Source organism: Pezoporus wallicus, unplaced genomic scaffold, assembly GCF_028554395.1.
Source record: "Pezoporus wallicus isolate ANWC-B61680 ecotype Strahan unplaced genomic scaffold, APGP_CSIRO_Pwel_v1 contig_161, whole genome shotgun sequence".
Taxonomy (NCBI): domain Eukaryota; kingdom Metazoa; phylum Chordata; class Aves; order Psittaciformes; family Psittacidae; genus Pezoporus; species Pezoporus wallicus.
Genome location: NW_026642654.1, coordinates 9,600,900 through 9,624,214, shown reverse-complemented (window position 1 = coordinate 9,624,214; position 23,315 = coordinate 9,600,900). Strand labels below are relative to the sequence as shown.

Sequence of the window (23,315 nt, the reverse complement as noted above, 5' to 3'; positions counted from 1 at the left end):
TTTCCAACCCTAATTATTCTATGATTGATTCTAAATGAAAGTGTCCCCTTTTGGGTGGGCTGAGTCCTGCTCCAGGACTATGTACTGTGTTGGCTACGTTGCCACTCACAAGAAGGGAAGCTCAGACACCAAACATGGCTGTAGACTCCAGTATACAGACCTACATCACTATACATAGAGATATATATTGTAGCCACTTTAATTTGTGTTTTAATCTCAAATTGAATTCTGTACTTTGACACAAAATTTCCATGAAGGAAAACCATGAATGAAGATTATTTCTAATTGAAATAATCTTATGTTTTCCCCCTGTTCTTTGTATTTCAAGTAAATCATCACTGGTGCCTAATGCAGTTTGCTGCCCAGTCAAGAGTCTGTCAAGATCTGGGTTGGTATTCAGTTATTCTCAAACACTTCAAAGAAACCTTCAGTATCTTTCCCTTCTTTCTTGAACACTAAGCAGGTATAAATCTGTGTCTTACCTAAAATCTTATGCCAGTGTCATATCTCATGACTACCTCCTATATGTAAACTGATGCCCAGCAGTGATCAAGCTTACTCATAGTCCAGATTTGAGAGTACAATCCTTAGACTTTCACACTGTTGAGATGAATGTCCTAATTGCTTAATCTACTGGAATTTTTCTAAAAGGGTTTCAAAGATCTGAAAGGAAACAACAACCCTGCATTTTCAGATGAGAATGGGATGGTAGTTTGCTGACTGATAATGTATCATCTGCAAATAGCATGCATCCTTTTGCTATAATAGCAGAGAGACTACTGCACTGACAGAATTCATACATACCACCCATTTCTTTTCCCTAAATGCCTGTTTAGAGGCATAATGTTATCACTAATCAACAGTGAAATGCAAAATGTCATTACTTTTCCATTACCCCTATCTCTTTTGTAATTCGTGTCTACTCCAAACAAATGTGTGATTTGTGTAATTCAGTTGTTTTTTTTGGGATTTTTTCAATTGTATTAAGATAGATGTCCTTGAAAAGCATTAGCAATGCTTTTCACTGGCATTGTGAGTGTACATTAGATTTCATAAAAATTGTCATGAAGCTATGAAAAAAATGTTAAGTACTTCTACTGCAGCTATCCAGAAACTTGTTATAGAATTAAACAACTAACACTCTCCCCTTTCCCTTTGGATAGATCCTTGACATTTACACTACAAACCAGAAATTAAAATAGATAAGTAAAAAGGTATGCACTTTAAACTATCAATTTTTTAGAATATGCTGCAGTCATGTAAAGAAAAGCAGTAACAAGCAACACTGAGAGTGTTGCCTTCAATTTAATTTCAGTGACTACTTTCAAAAACTACTCACCCACAATGACTGAAATTTCAAAAGTCCTGTTAGGTCTAAGCACTTAAAATTACACTCTTTTAAAAGGTGCTTTACTCACAACAGACACACAGGTTAGCTAAAGTAATAATTACCCATAGCAAATACTATTATGAGTAACTAATTTCAAAATAAAATTTTCTCTTCAATGATTTGCATGCCATTCTTAGTGCAAATCAAGTCCACTTTCTTTTGTCAGTATTTGTCAATATTTCTTTTGACAACATTTTTAGTCAATTTTTACCTTTTCTGCTTTTAACAGAAATTAGTTTTTATTCTTGTTCAGTCTGTGAGATCCAGCTGCAGTGCATGCAGTTAGGCTTGTACAGCTGGCAAAAACCCAGAGCATCCAGGTGTTGCCAAGAAAAACTGTGAACAAATTGTTGTATTGGTCTGAGTATGCATACCTAGCCTGATAGACAGGTTTGGATTTTGGTTATGCTTAAGCAAGATAAAAAATAGTAACATATTGTATCAATGCTCAAAGGACCCCAGTCAGAATTACAAAGACTATGAACTAGAAATTGCTGTAAAAACACAGAAATCCCCCAAATAAACATAAGATGGAATAGAATTCTACAAAGACAGGACAGCAATAGTACTGCGTCCAGAATTTTACATTCCTCAACCATTTAAATGGTCTAATATAAATATGTTTCAGCAATTTCCATGAATACATGAACACTCTGTATTTAGTCAGAGATGAAAGGAAACTTCCACAACGGTACTTAAGGCATGAAGTGGTTTTGCAAACTGCTTTGGAGATGGGCCTCCTTCCTTAAGGGAAGTCAGCAAGGACCTGTGGGCTGGGATGCCAGCCCTACTCCTACAAAGAGCCTGAGCAATCATCTCATCTTGGGTGAAATCACATGCCCACGCAAGGCTCCATGAGCACTTTCAATGCTGGCAGAATCCACTGTGTAGAAGAAATGTATGCTGTGGATCCTTGCCTGCAGCAGGAAAGCAGAAAGTGCCAGAAAGTAGGGGAAGCAGGAGAGAGTGAGAAAATGTACAGCCAGAAGTAGCACTGGCAAGGTCAGAAAGTAGTAATGTTATGAACAGTTTTCTCAAAAGACAGACTGACATTAGGAGCAGACATTTTTGATATGAGGGGAAAAACACTTGGCTCGCATTGTTGGTCTGGGCCTCATGCTGTTTTAATCCATGTAACAAATATGTGAAGTAGAGCAAAGTCAACTCAGCTGCCAAAATGGGACAGTTTTCAGAACCTGTGCTCAGCAAAAATCAATGCAACTATATACTTAAAAATGAGGAAAAAATTATGATTTTTTTTTTCCAAAATTACTTTGCAGGGTCAATCTGTGCCCTAAGGATGAAACAAACTGAACGAGAATGTGGAATTTACCAATGCCAGTAAAAATGGGCCTAACCCATCAGCAACACATTTTGCAGGATTTCATGAGCCCATGTTTTAAAGGGGAAGGCATTTAATTGAAATTGATTCATTATTTCTAATTATCTAGATACCAACACCACTGCTAAACACATCTAATACACAGGCTCTACATGAAAGACAAACTGTCAGGGTCAAAACAGAGATGATACAACTGCTTCTTATTTTCATGTTAAAAAAAGAAACTATTCTTGTGTGTAGAAAGCCCTCTGTGGGTGATGGGCTACCTCCCTGAAGCTTAACCCTGCTGTGTAGAACTGCACTTTTACACAGCAGAAAAGAAGAAAAAAAAAAAATCAGTGGTAATTCAGTGAGTACTCAGACCTGTAATAATTATTCTGAAAGTACCTCCTACAGCTAAAGGTAGGCAATTCATACACAACAGGTAAACTATTTATGTATAATTGGTACCTTCAAACTACTTATTATTAAATAAACTGTAACATTGTTCTTTGTCCCAGAGATCCAAATTGACTATCTTCTGGCCCATCTCCTCACTCACAGTCTGTAGCAGAAGGAATAGGAGAACTGTAGCAGAACTGTAGCAAAAGGAGTAATTGTGCATTTATAGATGTAATTTAGATATAGATTACTTATTTTATTTATAACAGTCCTCTAGTGCACTGGGGAATAAGGAGAATATCCATTACTAGATGCCAAGCAAGGCCAGTTTTGTTTTGAAGAATGCTGGTCATCCACAGGCATATTTTGAGAATCACTGTCCAAGACGAAAAAATGTTTTTAACTTCTTTAGCATTACGACTGCTACATTGCAGCTTGCATTATACTGGAATGATAATTCAGATTTGGGATACTAGACAATTTGATATATTAGCGGGGTTAAACGAGTATAATGCTTGCATTGTTCACACTCTTCTGACTCACTGCAAGATTATAAATACCCACCATAAGGGAAGCGCCACCCCGGCTCGGTTTAACCTAACACTTTCTGCTGTTGCAGCCCATTCTACCTATAACATGAAACTGAGCCATTAACACTTAACTCCATACTCTAAAGATTTTATTTATTTATTACATTTAAGATGATTCACAAAACTAGCTTTACACGGTTTCCTGTAATCTCAAGGCAAAAGATGTTCTGTAAATGTACTTTGTTTCAAATGTAAGAAACATTAACCACCCACTTCCTGCACTGTTCCCTAAAAGGTTTACAAGTACTGCAGGACTAATCCCATTCTGCCAAAAGGCTGCGCTTCTTGCCAAAGAGGGACTCAGTTAATGTTAAATGACTGTACCCTTCACATTAAATAACACTTGGAAGCTGAAACAAACCAATGCTTTATAGATCCCTTTCGAAAATATCTGACAAAGTCACAAGTCAATTTATTACAAGAGGCCCCACAGAAAACTCCCAGGGCCAAGTTCTGCTCAGCTTCCATGGCTGCGTGTGTGTAAGGGAAGGGCAGGGCTGGTGCCAAGAGTTTTCTGAGCCCAAATAACATATAAACGGGCTAGTGGAACAAATCCGTTCCTCAAGTAAGCCTCTAAACAAAATAGTGTGTGGTGTTTGTTTAGAACTTTGCATTTCTTACTGGCAAATAGGGCTGGAAAGTAACTTTCAGTAACATCGTGAATTAAATAAATGACAATCATTGTCAATACTGAATTCCATTGCCCACTCAGGCCAGACCCTGCAGAAGAACGACTGGGCACTTACACTGACACATTAGTGCATGGATTAGAAGAACATCAAATAATGATCACAAGTCTCTGCAGGGACTTGAACCAGGTTAAGTTTCCAATAAGCCCGGGGTTTGGGTCCCGGTTAGCTCATTCATCCCCACCACGTCTCAGAACTGAACAGAAAGTGCTACATCTATCCCAGTCGATGCTCCCGCCAACTGAACATGCTTTTAAGCAGGATACTAAGGAAGCGCCAAAATCCTTCTCGGGACGATTAAACTGGAGACACAATGCCTACAAGTTAACCAGAATATCCACCTCTAACCATTCCTGGAAAAACAGGGCCACCGGCCACACCCCCCCGCTTCCCGCCGCCTAAACCGGGCAGGGGACGTCGGGTTACCGCCACCCCGGGACCTGCCGCGGGGCCGCGCAAGCAACGGGGGCGGGGGGGCGGAGAGTCCAGCCCAGCCCCGGGCCGCCCCGCCGGCCCTCACCGAGGAGCCCGACCGGTAGAGTGGGGGGCGCCACGGGCCGCTCGGGCAGAGCCACAGCCGCGGGTTTAACCCCCCTCCCCTGACCGCAGACAAAGGGCTGAGGTTCCACCGCCACCCAAAGTGCCTCCCACCCCAGGTATTCCCTCCTCCTCTACCCTCCCTCCACCCCGGTCCCTGCCCGCCCGGATACTCACAGGATAGTCGTCTGGGGGGACACGGCAGGGACGCTCTCCAGCATCAGATGCATGCAGCGCACCGTGGTGCGGAAGCAGAGACAGCGACTGGGGCACCACACGCTCCCGCGCTGCAGCGGCGGCGGAGGGGGCTGCGCGGCGGCGGGGGGAGCGAGCAGCACCAGGAGCAAGAGGCAGAGGCCGGGAGCGGCCGCCGCTTCGCGCCGGGCCATGCTGCGCGGCGCGGGGCAGGAGGAGGAAGAGGAGGAGAGGGGCTCCGGCAGCTCGGCGTCGTACCCACTCCGCTCCCCGGCTGCGGCTGCCTCTCTGCTCGGCGGCGGGCCAGTCCCGTCCCCCGTGCACGCTGGAGGTGGGGACGGCGGTGGGCCCGCCCCGGCCGGCTGCGGACTGGGCGGCCGCCACGCCGCGGGGACTCCGCACCGCCCTGCGCACGCACCGCGGGGCAGCGCAGCGGGGCTGGGGTGTTGTTCGCGGCTGCCTCCCTCGCCTTCATCCCCAGGAAAGGGAGGGGTGAGGGTACCTTCTGAGGCGGGCGAGTGTGTGAGCCTCGGAACGGGAGAGAGGGGAAGCAAAATGAAGTGGAGGAGGGAAAGGAGAGGAAAACGAGAACAAAAAGCGGAGAAATTAGAAGTGAAAAAAATAATAACGGAAAGAAAAACCCGTATGGAAAGAAGCAAGTTCAAAGCATCAAGTCTTTTCTGCCGTGGTCTGAAAGACACGTACGCAACCCTCGGACTACCCCTCTTAATGCTGCAACTTTCACTGCTGAACCAGGAAAATCTGTCGGATTTGCCTTCAATTACATTTAGCTGGTAGTTTTGGGTAGGTGTATACACCAGCAAGGACATGAAGAGGACCACCAGCATGTCACTGTACTTATGAGAATAATGGTTGCAGCCTTATCTCCCATGATCTCACCACTTCCTCAAATCTTGCGTGATAACACATACTTGGATAGCTTTTGAGATTTCTAACATTGCTTTGAATCTGTTGGGTTTATATGATGTCAGGTCTTAAATAGATAGATGCCTCATCTCCAACCCTCTACATGCTTTGACTATCCCAGGTGAAAACACTGGAATGTCAGTTTCGAAATGGCAATAACAGCGATCACAACTAGTCTATGAAGTGTAACAACATATTCTCTTGATGGGTGTCAGCACCCCCATTTCCACCCCAGAAATAAGCCAGAAATAACCCCAGAAATAATGGCACTACTGCAGGGTTGCCTGCATGCCTTTTTTCTTCAAGGAACAGTGTAGAAGCCGTTCTAGGAAAAAAAAAATGTAACAGTTTTTACTCCAATTTTCACTGTGAAAACTTGGGTTTAGCATGAGCCAGGCAACTACTCCTATTTTTAATGCCAAGTCAAACAACTCATGTAGGAAGTCAAAGCCTGGAAGTATGCTACAAGTGCTGGAAATCACTGGTGGGCCCAGAATCAAGGTATGATTATATGAGTCATTATCTGTAACTGTCTTTCTGAAGAAGTACTATTTGACTACATTCTTCCTTGAGTTTTCTCAAGTATTTCTCTTCTCTACAGTGAGACACAACTGCTTGTGTCTTAAAAAGGAGTTAGCTAATGGAAGCATAAAAGTGTTTTTCTTGTTCTAAGAAGTCCTGAATCCTTTAAAACATCCTTCAACTTCGCAGTGAGCTGGAAGCTGGCTAACTGGGAGGCTATGGGACCCTGTGGGCACAATCTGTGGCTGGAGATAAGGGAGGCGTATTGATGTGTATCAGGAACATAACTACGGATTTTCAAGGGTTGTCAGAGACTCTTGTAAGACTCTTACCATTTAGATGCACTTCTAAATTGGGTACATTTCTAAATGCTGTTTCAGAGCTGGACTTAATGTGCTATTTCAACACGTATAAGTTGCTCAGAAAATCATATACACGGATACCAGCTGCTTGGCACTGGAGGATACCAGTCTGAAGTAGAAGAGAGTTTACAGAAGAAGGAGGTTAAAATGTTCATCACCTCAATGTCAATTAAGCAAGCAGGTGCTACGGATGTCACCCCCTCTGCATTTGCAATCAGTTTGGGGATATATGCATATCTTAATCTGAAAATTAAATTTGTTTCCTGGTCCAGAAAAAAAGCTCGAGCACTTTTGACCTACAACGTGCAGGTATTCGCACAAGTAAGTTTTTGTGTTGGAAATGCCACTCACATTGGAACATCTTGATGGTTGTAAATCTGTCATCCTGCAGTGCCCATACTAAAAGCAGCAGAACATCTGAGGTTAGATAATTAAACTCAGTAATACAGAGATATCACTAAATTGGGATATTTGTAGCATTTAGGAAAATATGATTATTAGGAAAAAATTATTATGTTATGGCATTTTGGTCCTTTATGGTGATCTCTTTCAAAAGTAAACACATAGTCAAGATTGATTATGTTTTCTATAGCAAATTAAAGTTGTTCTGAAAAGATTTTAACATCTGGGACTTTTCTAGACCTTGTACTATGCCTTGGAAGTATCTATGCTATGCATAGATTCAATCTGGGAGTGAGATTAAAAGTGCATAGATATTTTTATTCTAATTAGGTATTTTACCCTTAACATGCTAGATAGCATTCTTGCCATTTACTTTATGTAAACTCCAGATGCTTGGTTAATATGTTATTAATGATTCATAAGTCAAGTAGGTTAGACTATTTTCATACCCAGTGGAGTATGAGGTGTAAGGTTTATGGCTGGACTCAATGCTCTTAAAGGTCTTCTACAACCTAAACAGTGATATGATTCTATGTTTCTATGATTTTAATATTCATTGCATGCTATTCTAAATTTGTGACAGGGAAGGTTTCTGATAAATAAAGCTTCCAAATGGTTTTGATACATCTTTCTATTCTTAGCTAGTTTTCATAGAAGAATTTTTATAAAATGTGCAGGGTCATTTTTGTTGACCCTACACATAAATATCCATGGGAAATTTGTCTCCTGTTTCTAATTTCTGTAGCTGAGAAGCTAACTGGAAAAAAAAAATAAAAAATAATGTATTTATGTTGGAAATTAGATATCTTTCTTTCCGAATGCTAGGAGAAATACTTACCTTATAGTTCAATATAGTGTAAATCTCCATTGACTTCTAAAACTTTCCTACTTACCTCTCAGATTTTTGTCAAATACTGCCACTTGCTGGTCTTATTCCATACCAGTAATTTAGTTTTATAGCTTTTGCTTTGCTGAAGTAGTAAAAAAAAAAACACTTTCTAAAAGATGCATCAATTAATACTTTTACCTTTTGTTTTACCAAAACTTCAGATATAAGAAATATAAGCTCAAATCCTCTTGAGTTCAGTTTATATCTCCACATTAACATTATATCTCTGGATACAAAATGAGGCATTTAAGATGCTTCAATTTGTCTTCAGATACCTGACAGTGGAAATGCTTTGCATTGACTTTGGCAAACAAAGAATCATGATCTAGTTTATTATTTAGGGCCATTTTGGTCAATAATAACAGCAACAGTCAAGAGGAACAGATTGTTAAAATAAATGATGAAAAAACACCACAGAAATTTATATTTAAAGTGGTTTTATCATGATATACTGGCACAGGACCTAAAGTTTAAACATATTCAATCTTTTTTGTTTGTTTTTTTATTTAATAAGGCACAAGCAAAACTTAGAGTGATTTTGAAAGCATGTAATCTTGCCTTTTATTTCTATTACATTTGCAAAGTGAATGTCATGGGGTAGCTGGATGACGTGTCAGCAAGTGTGCTAAACCCAGGGTACCAGATAAATCCATTATTTAAATTCATGAATGCTTCTTCATAAGCTTTTCTTAGTTATCTAGGAAATCTTATTCTATACTCATATGAGTACTTCTTGAAATAACCTCATGCCTCTTCATAGTCAGATCAGTCAGAGGCAGTATAACTTCTCTGACCATGGGCACTCAGGAGTTTATTATTATCTACTGGCCCAGCAAAGAATAAAGATGTTGTCTCCATAGAAGCCAGGCTCACATATCCTTCTTCATATCCTTCTTCCTGTCAGTTGTGAAAATGATGTTGTTGATATCTTTAAAAGCTGACATTCTCCATTCCTGAATATATCATGAATTTCTTGGGAAAAATATTCCTTCACTGGTTACATCATTAAAAAGATTCCCTCCAAGTTCAAACAAAAGCGTGCCTAGCACTGGAATGCTCTAGGATGTGTGTACTTGCCTCATGTCTTGCAGATTAGATTACTTGCATGAGCATTGTTTCTTTATACGAAGAAATTCCTGGGACAGGTTTTATATGAGCTGTCAGAAAAAGAAATGATTGTCTTCCAAATTATCATTGAATGTTCACTTAAATCAGGCTACCCGGTGCTCGTGTGTGTGTCCAAGGAAAGATGCTTACTGTATCTTAAATCAGCCAGTATAACTTATATTTGCCAAATAATACTTTTCTTTCAGATAATGTGTTTTAATGTGTCCTCCTTTTCAAAGAGACAGTTACAGTGCAGCTATAGGAAATGGACCTTGCTAACCCATTGTCTGACATTTAGGAAAATGCCCAAAAGCTTGGGGTTTTTACTAACTGTACAATATGGATCTATTAGATCTAATTGTTAAGGAGTTTTTTGATCACACACCACTATCACAAGTAACACAAGTGGGGGTAAAACACTTATCAACCTGCATTGGCTAGTGAAGTCAGACTTGAAAAGTAAACAGTGCAATAGGATAACCTGCTTTTATCATTCTGGCTTTTTAAATTATATGCTAAGGAAAAAATATTAAATAAAAATGAAAAATAATATTAAGCCCTCCTCTGGCAAGCTGCTTAAAATGCAGGAAAACATAGGCCCTTACTCAATAGCCAGCTGATGTACCTAGTGGAAGAGTTGGCCTATAATGATAAAGAAAAGTAAAAAAAGTCCCCTGAAGAGACTTTCCCAAAGGAAAATGTACTCAAATCAGTGAACTCCTGGTTTCCCACAGAGTAATTTTCCTTAATATCAGCATAACGGGAAATTGGGTGTTATTAGTTTAATCCCTTCCCTACACTGAGGAAATACCTCACCAGAAGAGATTCCAGCCTATTATTTGTGCTACAGTTGTACCTGGAGACCTTAGCCAGGATGAGAGCAACCCGGACACATGTTTTATAGACATAAATGAAAAGCAGTGCCTTCTCTGAAGACAGACAAATGCAGTAGGACTGTGACCATTCACCAGATGGGTACTGTTGGGATCCTGGGCACCTTTGGCCCAGGGTCCTGGCCACGGGGGTGCAGAGCCAGCCTGGGAAGAGTAGACCTCATCCCTGAGGAGAAGGAACTGCTGTGGGGAAAACCAGGGCCCACTCTGAGGGCAAGCAGCCCTACTTTTAACCTAACTTAATTTGCACCCTAACCTCAGCTCATTTCCATGTACTGTGTTGGACTTTGTATGTGATGCCCAGCCATCCCAGTGTTACATTGGACCCTGGTTTCCCCAGTGGGCCTGATCCCAGCTCCAACACACAGGTCAAAATCCTAATCTAGTTTTGGCTCATCACAGTCCCCAGGGAAGTTTGTAATGCCCAGGGCTGGGGCTGTCCCAGTGCTCCCCAGCTATCCTGCTCCAGGCCTAGGGGTCCTGGCTGTCAAGTCCTGCCCTGCTGTCCCAGAGAACCCCTACCGCTCCTGGCCCCATGGACACCAAATATCCCCATGGATACCAAATCCTAGGAAGGGTCCAGGAGGCAGCGTTGAATAAATCCTGTTGAACTCTCCAAAGCAGTGTAAGTATTTTCTGTTCTTAATTTTGAAAGAATGAGCATCATCAGGAGATTCATAGTCAGCAGATCAAGGGAAGCTGCTTTCTTCCTCAACTGGTGCATGTTGAGGTCCCACCTGGCAGGACACATCCTGCTCTGGGCTCTCCAGATCAAAGGGGATGATGAGAAACTGGAAGGAGAACCAAGATGCCCAAGAGCCTTGAATACATGACCTATGAGCATATGAGAACAGGCTGAAGCTATGCTAGTTTAATTTGGTGAAGTGGGGCAAGGTTGTGATCCAACAGCAATTTATGACACCTTGAAGAGAAACTATAAAAAATTGATAAAGCAAAACAATTCTTTGCAGTGGTAAATGATATATACAACAATGTGCAATAGTTGTAACTTGAAGAGTTTATGTTGGATATGGTGTCAAAACATTTTTTACCAGGATGGTAGTGTGACACTGGCATGAGTTACACAGAAATGCTGGGAAACCTCTTTTTGAGAGATTCTCAAGATTTGCTTATACAAAGCCATGGCTGGTAGGAGGCAGTAGTGATAATAATCATTGCCTGAGCAGGAGGCTTACCAAGATGCCTTCAGGGATCCCCTGCAGCCAACATCTCTGTGGTTTTGAAATCAGCTGACTTGAGCTTTAGAAATGCCCATCTGTGCTAACAATAGGGTGAGTCTAGGTAACTAGCTTGGGCAAGATACCTCACAAGCCTGAAAGGTGAGTCATTAGCAACTTTATCAATATGACACAATCTGGGACAGGAATGGTCTGCTCTAGTCATTACAGCCTTGGCTTCCAATGAAATGCAACAGTTCTGGAGCAAAATCAATTTACCATAGTTTGAGTAGAGTAATAATTGAAAAAAAGTCTTTGAAAAAAATACCAGAAGTAATTTGATACTTTAACAGGACATTAAGAAGAAAAATTGCTTATTTTTCCACATAGAGTTTTGTGTTTAAAAACAGTTAAACAAAAAGATGCAGTTCCTCAAACTTTCAGGTCAAATACCACAGTATACAAAGGGGCAAGAGGGTGTGTTCAGCTAGGTTGTCTGAGATCTGGGCTATCAACAGACTTCCCTCAACCCATTAATGTTTTCCTAGCTGTTCAAAGTCAGTAGGACTGTTCAACTAGGGTGGGATAGCTCAGTCCTGTTCTCTCCCTCAGGGTAGTCTTGATGTCCTCTAATTGCTCCCTAGGTTGCTTAATTCCTGTCTGATCTTCCTGCTTTAGTCACCTTTGATGTTCTGTTGTTGTTTGTTACAGGATCTCTAAGTTATTAAGTTGAACACAAACTACCAAAAAGAGAACAAAACAAAAATCTTCGCTCCAGGTGGCCAACTTTGATTTACAGTAGCAGTGAAATAAAGGTCTTGATTTGTAACTCAGGTTAGTGTATCATGACCAAAATTTCATGACCATTCATGCTCTCTTCCTGTTGGCCTTTGGATTTTAGAATGGCCTGCCAGTGAGCAAAACAGCCTTAACAGATGCAAGGTTTAAATAATAGTAAGCAAAACAAAGCCTGCTGAACAACAAAATGGAGAAAAAACAAATAACAAAAGAGAAAAATCCAAACAAAACAAACAAACAAAAAAAGCAAACCACAAAATACTATTAAAACTTGTAGCAATACCAGTACCTTTTGCATGCAAATCAATGTCATGTACAATTCTCTTCAGCTGCAAAGACTAATTATATCCTCAACAATCCTTGCTCTATATCCTTCACTGTCCTCCACTAATCATGGTATCCTACACTTATCCACGAAATGGACATTTGGATGCTTTGGTCTTCTTTATTTTTGCATAGCCTGTGGAAAGCAAAATTATTCCCATACAGATCTGTCTGGAAGCAATGATATCTTTAAAATATGGCTGAGTTACATGAGTTCAAGATCTATTATTTCTCCTTATAATATGAATCTTTAATTAGTTGGAAGAATTTTAGAAAAAATAACAGATTTTTTTCTGTTGAATTTTCTGTTTTTCTTTTGTTTTTCTTTCATTGTCAGTTCTCACTGTATTCTCACTGTCTCTTTTTTCCTAGCAGAATAACAACAGCTAAAAAAAGCTGTCAGGAAGTAATGAGGGTAAAGAAAGAAGTTTTGGATTTTTTTATTTTATTAATTTTTTGTTTCAGCTGAAAAGCAAATATTTTAAAAATCCAGTTCACATGAAATATCACATTAATTTGGAATGTTTTGTAATAAAGATAGAATTCAATCTGAAATTTTAATTCATGTCTTCTCTCCCCACTGAAAAAATGAAAATATTTTTATTGTAAATATAGAATCATAGGATCATAGAATAGTTAGGATTGGAAAGGACCTTAAAGTCATGTAGTTCCAACCCCCCTGCCATGGGCAGGGACAACTTACACTAGACCATGTCACCCGAGGCTCTGTCCAACCTGGCCTTGAACACCGTCAGGGATGGAGCAATCACAGCTTCCCTGAGCAACCCATTCCAGTGCCTCACCACCCTTACAGTAAAGAACTTCTTCCTTATATCTAATTTAAACTTCCCCTGTTTAAGTTTTAACCTGTTACCTGTTGTCCTATCACTACAGTCCCTAATGAAGAGTCTCTCCCCAGCATCCTTATAGGCCCCCTTCAGATACTGGAAGGCTGCTATGAGGTCTCCATGCAGCCTTCTCTTCTCCAGGCTGAACAGCCCCAATTTTGTCAGCCTGTCTTCATATGCACCAAATGTCACTTACCTTACAAATATATATTGAACCAGTAGTAAAATGGCATACCATAATTTCAGTATCATTTGTAAGATCACTATGAACAGCACACTTCTAGAATTTTAATTTGTAATTTTTGGAAAGACACCAGAATTAAAATGACACAGCCGTTAATTCTTCATTTCAGACTTTCTTTTTCATCCTTCTTAATGTTTTCCCTGCCTTTTTTTCTCCAAGGCACCAACTTTTTACGTCTTAGAATTAGAAAACAGAATGTTAGAAGGTTCTTCCATGATTCCTAATTCTGTTTTCTATTTTTGAGTCTAGGTGTTAGTTTTATTTGATTGTTATAAATCTGTGTTATAAAAAAAATACTGAGGAACCCAGTGGTACAAGCAGAAGGTTTGCTCCTTCATGCGAATGCTGGGGCCTGAAGCAGTTAATGTTAAAGAGGGTTGTAGCATCGAGCTGGGAGTCGCATCTAGGAGAGGGTTCAAAGAGCCTCCTGAGATCAAGTGGCCTAAGTAAGAGCTGGGTGAGTGACTCAGAAAGTCATTGGTTAACTTGGGAGTAAGGATATGTGTGAAAGGAGCACATGGGAACATCTGTTTTATTCCTCTTCTAGCTGTTCTGAGCATTCCCTGTTTAAAAAATAAAACTCCTATCTTTGTTCAAAACCTACCTTTTTGTGTGTTTAAAATCTTTTTGTACTTCTTTGGAGAGCTTACTGTGAGGGGAACACCTAGGCAGATCCTCTTCAAAAACAGCTCTGCGCCTTGTCCTACTCATATTTTGAAGTCCTGCTCATTAAAGCCAGAGTTTCTCTTGACTTCAGTGAGGTTTTGAGGGAGTGCATTCGAAACATTTAAAACAGATCATTTAATAGACAAGTATTAACAATAACAGATAGCATTTATATTTTACTTTTTATCTATGGATTACTTTGTAATCCGCATTTAAATATGCCTATCAGATTCCTTAGGAAATAGTGGATAGATTCGAATTACAGCTTGAAAAATCAAGTTTTAACCAGGATTTTCAAACTGTTGCATGTAAGAACAATAGTTTTCCAGCATGCTGATCAAATCTGTTCAGACAGCTTCTGATCATGTGTAGACAAGACGCACTATGGGATGGTTTGCAGGAGCCCTCTCTGTAGGTAAGATCACGTCATGTGCAATTCTAGCAGCATATGTGCAGTTCTGGTGTCCTCAGCATAAAAAGGACATGGAACTGTTGGAGCAAGTCCAGAGGAGAGCCACGAGGATGATCAGGGGACTGGAGCACCTCCCATATGAAGATAGGCTGAGGAAGTTGGGGCTGTTCAGCCTGGAGAAGAGAAGGCTGCGTGGAGACCTCATAGCAGTCTTCCGGTATCTGAACAGGGTCTATAAGGATGCTGGGGAGGGACTCTTCATTAGGGACTGTAGTGACAGGACAAGGGGTAATGGGTTAAAACTTAAATAGGGGAAGTTTAGATTGGGTATAAGGAAGAAGTTCTTTACTGTGAGGGTGGTGAGGCACTGGAATGGGTTGCCCAGGGAGGTTGTGGATGCTCCATCCCTGACAGTTTTCAAGGCCAGGTTGGACAGAGCCTTGGGTGGCATGGTTTAGTGTGAGGTGTCCCTGCCCATGGCAGGGGGTTTGGAACTAGATGATCTTAAGGTCCTTTCCAACCCTAACTATTCTATGGTTCTATGATTCTGTATTCGAGTTGAGACCTGACTTCTACCTAGGCTTAAATATTTCTGCTGGTGGAGGTGTTAACGTTGATCTGATTAAATATAAGTGCACTCAGACATCTTGGACATCCATCTGAGCACAGCCTGAGGGCTCTGGGACATGGCCAGGGATTTTGTGAGTCAGCGTTCTTCACAAATTAAGATTATATGAAGTCATGCACATATTATCATTTTTTGTTACTGTTACAAGAAAAAGATAAATCTAAAGTTTCATACATGTGGAGAATAAATCTCTTTAGGAACAAAGTGTCATGCAAGGATAGCATGGCCCGTACAGAGAAAGGTTTAAATATGTGAAAATCCAAAACCTGCTTTCATTTTGTCATACCTCCTTATTGTATAAATCTGGTAATGACTTGCGCACTTCTGTTCTCTCTTTGTAAAAGCCATGGTCATTAAAGAATTGAGTAGAAGCAATTCATATGTTTGGAGAGTCACTGAATAGCTCAGTCTTTATAAACCATATTACTTACTAACAGCACACTGCTCAGTTCCTATTGAATATAACACATTTACTTATATTAATTCAAGTAACAAGCCCATTTAAAATAACCACAGCCAGCTCCTTATAACCACATAAATGGAAAAACCATGCAGCTACTTGTATTGTTCCCATTATGAATAACCATGGCGCATAAATTGATGCCACATTTTCATGAAAAATAACTACAGAAAAGACTTAAACTAAGAGTGTTCTGTAAAGCATAATTTGAAACAGTCTGTGCTGCAGTCACCGCAGTGACCTCTCTGCTGGAGCTGCTGGTCTCCCTGAACCTGTTGCAGGTATCACTTGCTCTGGGGCCACTGTGCCTGCAACCCCAGAGCTATTGATGAGATATAGCAGTACAAGCATCACCAGAGGATTCAGAACTGATGTAAACCAGACAGTTTCCCAGGGCTGGAGAAAGAAACTCGATCAGTAATCCCCAACAGTACAGTTGGTTGTTCCTTAGACATGGTCAATGGAAAGTGCATGTCCCTAATGTTTGGTGTACGGTAGGAGACAGAATTTTGGTTTGGTTTGTTTTCAGTGAAGCATTGTTTGACTTTTCAGTGTTAAGAATTTCTTATTTTTGTCATGCTAATTTAAGATTGAAGCTTCTCTTATTAGCATCCTAAATCATGTAGCAAAAGGATCTAAACTTTCAGATAGGGCAGAGCCCACACCCTAATGCAAAACTAAGAAACCAAGGAATAAGTGCAAGGGCTAATTCAGGAATCTCATAAAAAAAAAAAAAAAGGACTTCTGAGCAACTTCCACTGTGCATGCCTGCATCCTCCAGCTCCGCTGTATCATGCAGCCTTTTTCTTCTTGAATAGTTGTGTTATCTCAGCACAAGTGCTCCTACCTTTTTTGTTCCTTTCTTCATTTTATATGCCTACGTGTTTGGTGGCCCGACTTTGTCCTGTTTCTTTTGCCTTTTACGGACTTGTTCTGACAGTGTACTTGTTCTGCAGATTTTTATTCTTCTATGTCAATCCTTTCCACAGACAATTGGATGATTGTGCCCTTTGGAAGTGATTTGCAAGGGGAGTAATTTTCAGTGTATAGTCAGTAAACCTTGAAGAATCCACAAATTATTCCTAACAATTCATGAGAGATAGTTAAGAAAACCAATCTGCTGCCAAGGCTAAACGTTCTGTTCAGAAATCAGTGACTCCATTGAAAAAGTGCTGCAATGAAAATTTTTGCTCTAGACTTAGATCTGGTTTTCTCTACAGAAAGTGTTAAATGAGTAATTGATTGCACACGACCCATTCCACATTATCCCTTCCTTTATGATGGAAGTAAAACTTTTCTCTATATTGAAGGAACAAGATAGCTCAAAGTTATTTGTGAATACACTTTCTGCTATAATTTTTCTCTTTTTGGTACTACTGAAGCAAATAATTTTATTACTGATCTTAAATAAAAAACCATAAATGGATAAAGAAGGGAAGATTGATCAGCATAGAACTAAAAAGATTTGATGATGTGACGGACTAAATAGAAAGGCAAGGTTAGAGATTAATGATGATTATTTTTTTTTTTTGCTGTATTTAAAAACTTAATCCAAATGGAACAGTTGATCACAGGTCCAAGCCATCAATCAGTGAATGGGCAAGAAAAATGTAATATGAGGACGTAGTGAAAGACATGCAAAGTATTTTGGTCATTAGCAACAGAGAGATGTAATGTTATTTGTGAAAGCATTGCTTGGGATACTGGGCAAAGTAGGCTCAAGAAGCATTAAGTCAAACAAAGTTCAAGAAGGGCTAAGTCCACTGACACAGAGAAGGGTCAGTTGATCACAACAATGGAAAAATAGTCTTATGAGGCCAGAGGAGTTGGCTCATATCCTTTGGCAAAAGGATTTATCCGAAGAAATACTAATGTGTGCAGGAAGCAGGAGTGGGGAATGAGCATTAACTACTTCAGGTACTGCTGAGCAGCTCACTACTAATGTAGAGAATGTGATATTTTTTTTACTCTGCATAGTACTAGCCTACTGGTGTATTGATCCAGGTCTAGGGGGATGCACTTGTTTCCTGGTCACAGATCCATTTTACTGGACATGAGGTGACAAAATCGTCGGCTTACATTTATAATATAGATATATTCTTTATATCTGATATACAGTGATTTGCCTGCTTATCAGGATTAAACACTGTCATATTTAATCCTTTTGTCCTGTAGCTTTTAACTGTATACAAATGTATTTTAATACTACAAGAACATTTAGTCATGCATTAGCAGCAAAATTCTGGTACTGGGAACTAATATCAGAAATAACATTATCAATTCTTTACATATATGTAGTGCAAAAATGTATTGTTGACTTTCTTATGAGAGCTACTGAAGGACACTATGACTGAAAACATCTGAGCAAGAAAAATCCAGAATTTTACTAATAAATAGGTAAAATAAAACAAAAGCACAAAATTTTACATGTGATCCTCAAAAGGGAGATGAAATTTCCTGAAACGTTACCTGTCTTATCATCTAAAAATAATGAGGTGGTTGGTGACAGCCAACATGGTTTCACTAAGGGCAAATCATCCCTGACCCATTCGGTGGCCTTCTGTGATGAGGCTACAGAGCTAATGGACAGGGGCAGAGCGGTTGGCATCATCTACCTGGACTTGTGCAAAGTGTTTGACACTGTCCCGCATGACATCCTTGCCTCTAAACTGGAGAGACATCAATTTGATAGGTGGACCACTCGGTGGATAAAGAACTGGCTAGATGGCCGCACGCAAAGAGTTGTGCTCAACAGCTCAGTGTCTGGCTGGAGACTGGTAACAAGGGTGTCCCTCAAGGGTCAGTGTTGTGACTGGTCTTGTTCAACACCTTCGTTGCTGACATGGACAGTGGGACTGAGTGTGCCCTCAGCAAGTTTGCCGATGACACCGAGGTGTGTGGTTCAGTTGATACCCTGGAGGGAAGGAATGCCATCCAGAGGGACCTAGACATGCTTGTGAGGTGGGCTGATGCCAACCTCAGGAAGTTCAACAAGGAGAAGTGCAAGGTCCTACGCCTTGGTCAGGGCCAACCATATCCTGGGCCGTGTCAAAAGGAGCATGACCAGCAGGTCAAAGGAGGTGATCCTGCCCCTCTACTCTGCTCTCATGAGAACCCATTTGGAGTAGAGTGTTCAGTTCTGGTGTCCTCAACATACAAAGGACATGGAACTGTTGGAACAAGTCCAGAGAAGGGCCACAAGGGTGATCAGGGGACTGGAGCACCTCCTGTATGAAGACAGGCTGAGAAAGTTGGGGTTGTTCAGCCTGGAGAAGAGAAGGCTGTGTGGAGAACTCATAGCAGCCTTCCAGTATCTGAAGGGGGGCTATAGGGATGCCAGAGGGGACTTTTCATCAAGGACTGTAGCAATAAGACAAGGTGTTTAAACTTAAACAGGGGAAGTTCATGTTAGAAGAAGAACTTCTTTACTGTGAGGGTGGTGAGGCACTGGAATGGGTTGCCCAAGGAAGTTGTGGCTGCTCCATCTCTGGCAGTTTTCAGGGCCAGGTTGGACAGAGCCTTTGGCTACGTGGTCTAGTGTGAGATGTCCCTGCCCAAGGCAGTAGGGAAGGAACTAGATGATTGCAGGGGAGAAGGAACTAGGTTATTTTAAGGTCATCTCCAGCCCTAACCATTCTATGATTATATATATATATCACCCTGTGTTTACACACGGTCATAAACATATTACTCTTTCTTGCTGGGATGCCCTTAGCTGACTGCACTGCTTCACCTGCCTGTCTGTTTTGCATTCTGTTGTGCAAATTGTCATGGACCCTCTGTATCTTCCCAATTCCCCCAGGAGTCGACTAGCTTTTGCTAGGGGCAGAGAGTGTAGAATTTGTGTGGCCTCTTATGTCTTGGTCATTTAGGACGATTTCTAAGAAATGCAGTGAGGAAGAATGGCCAGCAGAGGTAATGCACAGAATAAATTACTGATACGACTGCATAATGCTGAACATAATATATACTCAATACAGGAACCCAAGCATATGGTAAAGCCATAATTATGCTTATAAATCAATTAATTGCCAATTCCCAGTATTTGTTTTCCAGGAAGATGTTTTTAATTAGATGTGATTTAACAGTGATAATGAAGGCTAAACCAGTTATTAAGTCATTGCAGGGGTAACATGGGTTATGGTGTGGTGCAGATCAGGGTCAGTATTGCATGTGACAGCATGTGCTGATGTTCCTGTCACAGGCAGTGGAGACCAGAAGTGTTAACTGACTGTTGTAATTTGTTTCTTCATCTGACTGGTTCTTAAATGCCTTGAGGCCTTAGTGCAGGCTATAGGAAAGGGAGAAGGTTTCTAACTGAGGTTCATTTTCTGGTTTTGAGTCTAGGAACCCAATTATCAATTTATTTAATTTTAAATGTATTGCACACCATTCTTCAGTTACACTATTCAGGCACATTTCTTTCTAGGAAGTTCTGAGATGTTGGAACAAACTTCTTGTGCTTAAGCATTTGTGTAGAGTGGAAAGTGCGTAGTTTGAAAGGCAGCCATACATCCTGTGGGGAGAATTCAAGGAACCAACAGCCTAGGCTTCTTGTTAAAAAAGTCTCTGAATTGTTGTAATGGAGTGCATGAGATAAAGTGAAAATGTTGAAGGTGATCATAGAACCACTGTGCTACAAATGTGGCAACACATTTTTTTATTTATTTAGAGTAAGATGTGTTAACATCCAGCATGACAAAATTTGTACAAAGTTCACAATTTAAAAATGAATTATCACAGCAACTTGTGATTCCACACATTTATAGCAAAATTAAAATGTCAACAAATCCATGCCGTGTAGTACAAAAATAAATCAAACTTCAGTTCCACAGAGAGCACAATAAATAGTTTATACAAAATTCTGTCTTAATAAATGATTACTTAAATTAACTTAGAAATGAATATGAACAATAAGTTATAATAAATAAACTCTGATGACTCACAATAATTTCATATGAAAGGTCAGCATTCTAATATGTGACACTTTTGTGATCCCTATATAATAGTCACAGATAACTTTTGATTTGATATTATGTACCAACATTAGATGAGCAGCAGATTTGTGCTTAAAATCCCTTTCCATTGTACATAGGTGATAACAATAAGAATCCAAAACTGATACTATCTATTACTCTACTGAAAGCATTACTATATTGGCAAAGAAGCTGCAGACACAATGCAGTGGAAAAATGCATATGCCATTATGAACAATGAAAGCCCTAAAAGGAGGCTAGGGCAAAAGTACAATATATATGGCAGAAGGTGAACGACAAGCACCTTGCTTCAGCTCTCAAAAAGGCAATTCTGAGCATGGCAGCTACAACTAATAGCACAACAGAAAAAGGGCACTGTACAGATAAGATACTGCAGAGCCCCAAAGTAATTACATAATCTTTTCCCAGCTAGTTATTAAAGTCCTCGTGGAAAACTGTAAGCTTTTGTACAGTGAATAGTATAAAGTGCCGCTGGGATATACATATATTTATACATATATATATATACCGAGGTTGAGTATTGTATCAGAATATTTGTTGTGAGATCCCTGTAGTCTCCCTTAGCAATATTACTGGATTGGCCATAATGGCTTCCACTATAATTTGTTCAGGTTTAGTGTCACAAGGCTAATGACACAAGAAATTGCACACCTCCGTATGGATATATAGGGCAAGGTAAGTGCAAATAGTCAACTGGCACATTGTGGGGACAATGACCCTGTAAGTCCTGTTCTGCTAAAAATATTTTATTTTTTACAAAACCCATCTTTTTCATAACAAAATTTTAAAGTACTTTTGTACTTTCTGCATAACATCAAGACATGGAAGGAAAAGATATGCTATCAAATTTAAATAAATTCAACAACTGTAAAACACAACACATCACCAAATTTACTACTTAAAAAGAAAAAATGTAGTAATAAAAAGTGGTCTTATGCATACATATAGTGCAGTCATTTTGAAGAAAACAATCAAATCTTGAAGGTACAAATAAGTTTTATCTTAAAATGATCCAGTTTAAAGCAAAAAAAGTGCTGAAGTATATTTAGTTACATTAAAAATTTGATTGCATTCATTTTTGCAATAGGTAATAGTAGAACAAATACAAAGCATATGTGAATGCTGCAGTAATGATTGTTCTCCAACAAAAAGCAAAACATAAATGTTAAAATGTTAAAAACGGGATCAAATGCTTGACAAAGCAAAAAGAAAGATCTTTACTGAACTGCATTCCTACTATAGACAGCAACGAATGCAGTTCAGTAACTCTTAAGAGACACAGATCATTTGTGTTTATCCCAAAATTAAAGATGTGAAAAGGCAATATTAATTTTAAAATATTGTCCTCCATCTTGAATTGAAAACACAGAATTTCTGAAAGATGAACTACATTGCTATAACAGATAGTTCAGAGGGGCACTAGCAGTCCAGTAGAGATAAGGGAATGTTGGCTCCAAAGTTTATTTGAAAACAAAAGCTGAAATCTTCACGTTGTCCACCTCTGATATAGTTCTTTTCATAATGGATGTTCCCATATTCATACCATGTAATGCTTAGAAGTTAATTAAAAAGTGCTGTTTAAGCTGCTTTGAATCTTCTGTCAAGTTTCCATGGCTTGATGTTGTCTTACAATAAATTACCCATTTTGTATCTTACATCTAATCCATGCCATTTTCTTGGAATTCAAAAAACCTTATTTTATTGCCCCCACCACACACCATCCTTCAAACCAAAAGTCACATAATATTTTCAAGCATTGTTCAAAAATAAAGCATTTTTGCAACCAATTCTTGCTATGAAACAATATGCACACAAAATGTATTTCTTAAATCCCATAAAATCCTCCAACATGAGGCAAAATGATAGTGTTTAAAAAGTGGCTGCAGACCGCAACATTGTCATTCAAAGCTGTTTTTTTTTTGTCCATTTCAGTTCAAAATACTAAAACATTTAATCACTAAAGCATTAAAAAGAATTTACACTCTATTTATTTTGATCAGCTTACCTCTTCAGAAATATATATACCCCAAAAATGTGCATACATTAGCAGCTATAAACATTACATGGCGTATCACACTATGTCAGCTTATATGAAAACGTACAAAATGTGAATGTATTCAAAAAACTATTCTGCAGTTACTATCTTTAAAGCAAGACATAAAATCATTATGAAGTCTTGTAAGCATAACACTGTTTCAAACAGAAATAAATATATAACACTTTCTGGTAAATTACAGCAGCAAAAAACAAGAGGCATCCTTTTTTTAAGCAAGACTTTCACCACTATAGCAGCTGTTCAGACCTGAATTCCTCTCACAGCCTGCTTTATATTTTCCAGTAGGGCTTTATTTTCTGGACTCTGATAACGATCTTGATTTGTATACATGTCCGTCAAAGTGGTCACGTAAGCATCAAAATTTTGTTCATTGATTGGTTCCTACGAGATATTAAATAGTAGTTCATATACAACTTTTATTTTCTTAAGTGTAAATTCATTTAAGCATAACATATTATCAAGGCAAATTGCCACCATT

At 39.6% G+C, this 23,315-nt stretch overlaps 2 protein-coding genes across 19 annotated transcripts in view; both read right to left on the bottom strand.

The window, feature by feature from the left end:
* Positions 1–5,321, bottom strand: part of PXDN (peroxidasin) — a 92,861-nt gene extending 87,540 nt beyond the window's left edge. The window contains exon 1 of the mRNA XM_057431804.1: positions 5,107–5,321. Within this exon, the coding sequence (XP_057287787.1) occupies positions 5,107–5,318 (212 nt within the window). The 5' untranslated portion in view covers positions 5,319–5,321. The remainder of the gene's footprint in view (positions 1–5,106) is intronic.
* Positions 5,322–20,427: 15,106 nt separating this feature from the next.
* The window catches only part of MYT1L (myelin transcription factor 1 like), a 308,925-nt gene continuing 306,037 nt past the window's right edge, over positions 20,428–23,315 (bottom strand). For all 18 annotated transcript variants that reach the window (XM_057431735.1, XM_057431734.1, XM_057431737.1 and 15 more), the window contains one exon: positions 20,428–23,218. In XM_057431735.1, the coding sequence (XP_057287718.1) occupies positions 23,078–23,218 (141 nt within the window). In that variant the 3' untranslated portion in view covers positions 20,428–23,077. The remainder of the gene's footprint in view (positions 23,219–23,315) is intronic.